A 6,187-nucleotide genomic window follows, 5' to 3' on the forward strand; every position below is an offset into this window, starting at 1 on the left:
GATCTATGTGAGTGAGAGAAGAGAAGGAAAGGAGAAAACAAAGAGAAGCAGGTGGAGAGTATAGAGTGTGCTGGGAATAGAGAAAAAAGAAAATAAAAAAACCCTAGAAGTGTGTCTTTAATAGTGGATACATGCTGAAAATTTTCTTTCCGATTACGGACAACCTGGGCTATATCAAATAAATGCTTCAAACGTGGGCCATTTTTGATGGGTTATTGGGCCAAGTGACAAGGAACGTAATTCTCCCAAATTTGAAAAACTAAAGTTAATTCATTCTTGATTATCTAAAAATGACACTTATTTTGATCCAAAATAAAAAGACCAAAAGGTCGCTTATTATGGATCGGAGGGAGTATAACTGAGAAATATGAAGTACTTTTTGCAATATTAATAGTCTGTTTGGCCAAACTTCTTTTAGACCGAAAGAAATTATTTGGTCAAAAATACTTTTCCAAAGTTAAGGTGTTTGACCAAGCTTTTAAAAGGAAAAAATGTACTTTTGACTAGAAGCAAAGTAGTTTTTTGAGAAGTTAAAAAAAATAGTTTCTCCCCAAAAGATGTTTTTTAAAAAAAATCACTTTTAAAAAAATATATACTTAGAAATACTTTTTAAAAGTTGTTCAACAGTAATTGCTGCTCAAAGTATTTTTCAAATTAATTAGCCAAATCCAAATTATTTCTTATCGAAAGGACTTTCTTAAAAAGAATTTTAAAAAAAATACTTTTCAATATAAGTTGATTTTAGAAGTTTGGCCAAACAAGTTATAAGTTAGGTTTCTTTTTCGTATATATACGAAATTTTAAACTTATTTACCTGATTTATTTAAGTTTTCCTATTTATAGCAAGTAACTAAATAATTTTACAAACTATATACAAAATATGGTAAAAATCTACAATTTATCTACAACTTAAATATTTTTTTTGTGTGCAGAATCCTGTCTAAAATTACAATTTACCTATACCTTATATGCAACTATGTTAATTGTCAATATTTTGTATGTCGTTTCTTCATCCAAAATACAAAATATACACAAATTATTTATGTCTTTTTCTTCGAGTTTCAATATGAAATTCTAACACAACCCATCTCGAATCTTCACCAAATTCTCTCGAAATTGGGATATAAAACCCAAGGATATTCCTAATCATTTGCAGCAACGCCCAATCCAAACAAATAACAATTTCACAAAATTCGATTTTCGAATTCAAACTTTTGAACCTTTTTAATGGTTGTCAATAAAGTTTCGCGATACAATTACGTTCCGACTCTATAATTTTTTAAAAGGGAACTTGTAGAGGACTCTATAATTTTTTAAAAGGGAACTTTTGTCTACAAGCAAACAGATTGTCAGTGTCATTCAAATAGTTTTCCTTTGAATGGTCATTAATCGCCTAATTGGATGACCATTGCTCATAGAAGAAAACCTTAAATGTTGAGGGGCAGGGAGTATGGCTTAGATTTTGTACGTAGCAAGCTTCTAGGTTGGTATTAATGGGCCACATAGCTTAAGCTTCTAGGTTGGATGAGGAAGAAGATAGAGAGAAAACAGAAAAGATTAGATTCTAAGATATTATTTTGTATATAATTAGTAAATTATATATCAAAACTTGTAAGTTAAGACTTCAATATCGAGGGAAATCAGTTTCAAAAGTATATGACAAAATGTCATTAGGTTTGGAGAGCATATTATTTCAACTTGGGCTACTGTCATTGTAGGTCCACATAATATGGGCCTATTTAAATGATAGACTGGGCTCGGGATTTTGTGGCATCAGCTTTCCAGTTCTGCGCTCGTTTTGCATCCAGCTTTATGTTTGTTTCCTATTAAATGACTCGTTTGCAAAAACTTTTCCTTTTAACTTTCACGTATATTTGTATTTGGTGTATTGAGTTAAGATTCTATGTAAAAGTATAATACGTCCCACCAGATTAACCTGCGCAAAAGAAACTACTTCGCCCGAGTCAATTTAAAATTTAGAGTCAATAAATTCAGAATAAATTTTATTTTATTTTGTGTATATATTTTAAATTTATTTCTTAGTATTTATACATAGCAACGTGTTAAGTTACATCTATAGAACCCACCCTTCATTATCGACTAAATCCGAGTACATGTTTCGGACCATATAACTTTATAATAAGTATTCTACTATTATCCGAGCGTTACTATTTTTTCTTAATCTTTGTAGGATTAAAAATATGTAAATTTTTAAGAGATGGGCTATCCAAACACTTATTACAGCGTTTGAATAACACATGATTAAAGTTGAAGTCCAAAAAGAGTATTTGAAAACTGTAATATTTTATAATTTCTTAAATCCATTCATAGCAGTTTATGTATATCCCGGGACCATTGTATAATAATTCTACAATTTCTTGAATCCCTTTTAAACAGTTCTATGTAGATCATTTTATTAATTTCCATTAAACAGGATTAGATTAGTTAACAACTTATCTATTTGTCAAAACTCGACTCTAAAAAGTCAAGCTAAGAAAAAGAGAGGAAATGACCTAAAGCTACCTTTGAATCTATACTAATCTCCTCTGATGAGTAGATGATGTGGACTGTATATTCTGTTGATGACATAAAAAAAATCGTATCCCAAAGCAATTAAAAAATCCTTAAGATTTCCTATTTTATGAAATATAAATACATAATAAGCTGCGCTTCTAACCAAACATAGAAACCTCATATAGTTATCTCCCCTCTCAACTTTGAAGTGTAAAGGGAAAAAAACAAAGTTTCAGGTCACCATCTTTTCTTCAGTATATGCAACTCAACATGAGAAGCAACAGCAAAGAGAAAGAAATATTGATTGGTATTTCTGATCTGGAAGAAGATAAGCTGTCCCAAATGGTCAGAGATTTTATAGAATTGGATCATTTTGAAACTTTACAAGTTGATGAACTTGTTGATCATAATCCTACTACTTATCTTTCCTTACAGGTACTATTTCCTTATTATCAATTTTAAGTCTTCTTTTCCACCTTTTCTAATGTTGACTTCTTCTCTTCATCTTTATCCCAAATTTATTTTTTTCTTTCTTTTTTGGGTTTTATTGGTAGGATATTCTTGAGAATGTTACAGATGCTGAAACAGAGATTCTTGGGAAAATCTTGTTTTACTGGAGAAACATGGTTAATAATAATATGAAGCCTAAAGAGTTAAGACAATGGATTGTCAATAGATTAAGAATGGATCATTATGAAGCTTCTCTTTGTAAAACTTCTTGGATCACCACTTTTGGTCGTCCTTCAGGTATGTTTACTCGTCAAATTGCAAAAATATTTTTCAAGTAAAATTTATGTCCACACACGATTTGAACTTTAACTTACTTTTTTTCAATTTTAACTTCAAATACTTCTTTTTTGCAACTTTAGCCACATATATATTGTCCAAAGTCCAAACGCCTAGTTATGTAACCCCTTTTCTTTTTTGCTGATTTTTGTTTTTTGGCTTTGTGGGTGTTGAAGCATTTACATTTACAGGTGATTATGAATACATAGATGTGATGATGAAGGAAAGCAATGGATCAGTGAGACTAATAGTGGATATAGATTTTAGGTCACAGTTTGAGTTGGCTAGGCCTACACAAGCCTACCAAGATCTTTCAAATTCTCTTCCTTCAATATTTGTTGGTACTGAGGAGAAACTCAATGACATTATATCTTTGCTTTGTGCTGCTGCCAAACAGTCCCTTAAGGAGAAAGGTCTTCATGTTCCTCCTTGGAGAAAAGCTAGCTATATGCACTCCAAATGGCTCTCTCATAATTGCAAGAAAATCGCTTTGTTTGTCTGCATATGATTTAAGGTCTAAATATTTAGAAAGAGACTAATGGTAGAAACTAAGTTTTTCTTTTCTTTTTTCTTCTTTATGTTACGTACTATATAGTTTATATTTTGTATATTGTCAAAAGTGTATTTTGCTCCTGGCTTGTTATGAGCATTAGAAGTGCTTGGAGAATTTTGTTGATGCACTAATTATAATCTAATTATTAATGGTCTTTTGATTTTATGTTTGGTATATCAAATTTTTTTGTCATGAGTATATAATTCTATGTTGATTTTGTTCCTCCTTTCTAACAAAATTTCGGTAAGCAAATAAATTTTTTTAATTGTAATTTTTGTTAGGTGTGTGTTAGATTTTTTTTTTAATCATATTTGGTTATTGTGTTCCCCGGAGAAAGGACAACATATTTATTATTATTATTATTTTTATCTTTTACGAAAAGAAAAATATAATTCTTTTATATTTGGCTAGTCCTTTTCTCTTGTAGAAAAAAGTTTTGAACTTTTATAAATCAAAAATCTTTCCTTCTCATTTAGTGACATGCATTCTTAATGTAGCCAAAAGGGGTTTAAGAGTCTTATTTAGGGGAAGAATTTATGAGACAAGTATTATCCTGTCACTTGTGTTTGATTCTTTGTAAGGTTGTTCTCTCGATATATATAGTGGATTGTTCATTTCTGCCAGTTGATGTAAGTCAATTGACCGAACAACATTAAATATTTGTGTCTCTTATGGTATATTTCTCTTTTGTTGTTTGATTTATCGTCATTCAATGTTTGTTTTACTATCTTCCGCATAACACCTAATTATTTCGATCCTAACAATTTTTCTTAAATATTGAACTAGGATTAATTGAACTGATAAATAAGAATTCTTTCTAATAGTAAGCCTAATTGGACTACTTAACATTTTACATATTTAATGACGACATTTATACTATCAAAGGAAAGCCTTAAACTATCATAATTCAAGATTGAGAATTGAATTAGCTCTTTGAGGGAATATTTCTAATGTATAATTTTCGGACCTCAATTTTGCGTAAGCATTTACTATTTTTTTTAGGCTTTCAGTTGAGCAGGACAAAAACAGAATATGTGGAGTGTAAGTTCAATATTAGGACGCATGAACCAGAAGTGAACGCGAAGCTTGATACCCAAGTTATCCTCACGAGAGATAGTTTTAAATATATATCTTGGGTCGATTATACAGAGTAACAGGATGATCGACGAGGATGTCACACACCGTACAGGAGCATGGTGGTTGAAATGGAGGCTTGCTTCTGCTATTTTGTGTGACAGGAATGTGTCACCTAGACTTAAAGATAAGTTCTACAAAGCAGTAGTTAGACCGGTCATGTTGTATGGAGCCGAGTGTTGGCCAGTCAGGAAATCCATGTCTAGAAGATGAAAGTAGCAGAAATGAAGATGTTGCGATGGATGTATGAGCATACAAGAAAAGATAAGATTAGGAATGAATATATTAGAGACAAAGTGGGTGTGGCCCCTGTGGAAGAGAAGTTGAGGGAATCGAGGCTGAGATGGTTTGGCCATATGAAAAGTAGAGACGTTGATGCCCCGATTAGGAGGTGCGGGAGGTTGCCAGTGGCGAATCAGAGGAGGGGTAGAGGGAGGCCTAAGAAGAACTGGGGTGAGGTGATTAGGCAGGACATGGCTCTGTTCCAGCTTACCGAGGACATGACCCTCGATAGAAAGGTGTGGAGGTCTAAAATTAGGGCGGTGGGTTGATAGACAATCTAGAGTTTGCCTTGTTTTACTAGTAGTAGTTGTACTAGTCGGGTACCTTCCTATTCCTAGTCCTTTGTTTATATACGGTATGTCAGTATTAGCAGTGAGATTACACTATTCTTGTTGTTTCATTTTCTTGGATCTCTGTCATTATTCGTTGTATTATTTGCTTACACTGTCTTATTACATTGTTGTTGCTAATGTTTCACTATTGCTCTATTCTTTTTAAGTTCTTGAGCCGAGAGTCTTTCGGAAACAACGTCTCTACCTTCATAGGTAGGGGTAAGGTATGCGTACATACTACCCTCCTCAGACCCCACTTATGGGATTCCACTGGGTTGTTATTTACTGTTTTATTTCCGACACCTCCTTTTTCTCTATTATTTTGTCGTCCTTGTTATAGGTGGGCACCAAATAATACTAGCTTTGAGCCTCAGATCGAGAATGCCTTTGGCTTAGGGATATTGGCATATTGCTTATACACTTTGTACTAAGGAAATTATATTACTAGCTAGCTTAGATCGATAATGCCTTTCGTGTAACTTCACTTCTTATTAGCCAGTAATATAATATTCTTATACCATATAAATATTTTCCACTGAATGGGAATCCGGATGATTTGTACATTTCCTGAAAATATGGAAATAAA

At 32.4% G+C, this 6,187-nt stretch overlaps 1 protein-coding gene across 2 annotated transcripts; it reads left to right on the forward strand.

Moving 5' to 3' along the window:
• The first annotated feature begins 2,711 nt into the window (after window positions 1-2,711).
• LOC104104997 (uncharacterized) lies at window positions 2,712-3,988 on the forward strand. 2 transcript variants are annotated; one of them, XM_009613225.4, is made up of 3 exons: window positions 2,712-2,949; window positions 3,069-3,261; window positions 3,477-3,988. In XM_009613225.4, exons 1-3 carry the CDS (start codon window positions 2,773-2,775, stop codon window positions 3,806-3,808), a joined length of 702 nt encoding a protein of 233 aa, XP_009611520.1. In that variant the 5' UTR covers window positions 2,712-2,772; the 3' UTR covers window positions 3,809-3,988. The 2 variants fall into 2 exon arrangements, with proteins under 2 accessions (XP_009611520.1, XP_009611522.1); XM_009613227.4 differs by having other exon boundaries at window positions 3,492-3,988.
• Window positions 3,989-6,187: the final 2,199 nt, after the last annotated feature.

This window comes from Nicotiana tomentosiformis, chromosome 6 (assembly GCF_000390325.3).
Source record: "Nicotiana tomentosiformis chromosome 6, ASM39032v3, whole genome shotgun sequence".
Taxonomy (NCBI): domain Eukaryota; kingdom Viridiplantae; phylum Streptophyta; class Magnoliopsida; order Solanales; family Solanaceae; genus Nicotiana; species Nicotiana tomentosiformis.

Excerpts from the sequence above, each read along its gene's own strand:
- LOC104104997 (XM_009613225.4), top strand. The coding sequence starts at position 2,773 with ATGCAACTCAACATGAGAAGCAACAGCAAAGAGAAAGAAATATTGATT. Across the intron at positions 2,950-3,068 it reads CTACTTATCTTTCCTTACAG|GATATTCTTGAGAATGTTAC; the intron begins GTACTATTTCCT and ends TTTTATTGGTAG. Across the intron at positions 3,262-3,476 it reads CACTTTTGGTCGTCCTTCAG|CATTTACATTTACAGGTGAT; the intron begins GTATGTTTACTC and ends TGGGTGTTGAAG.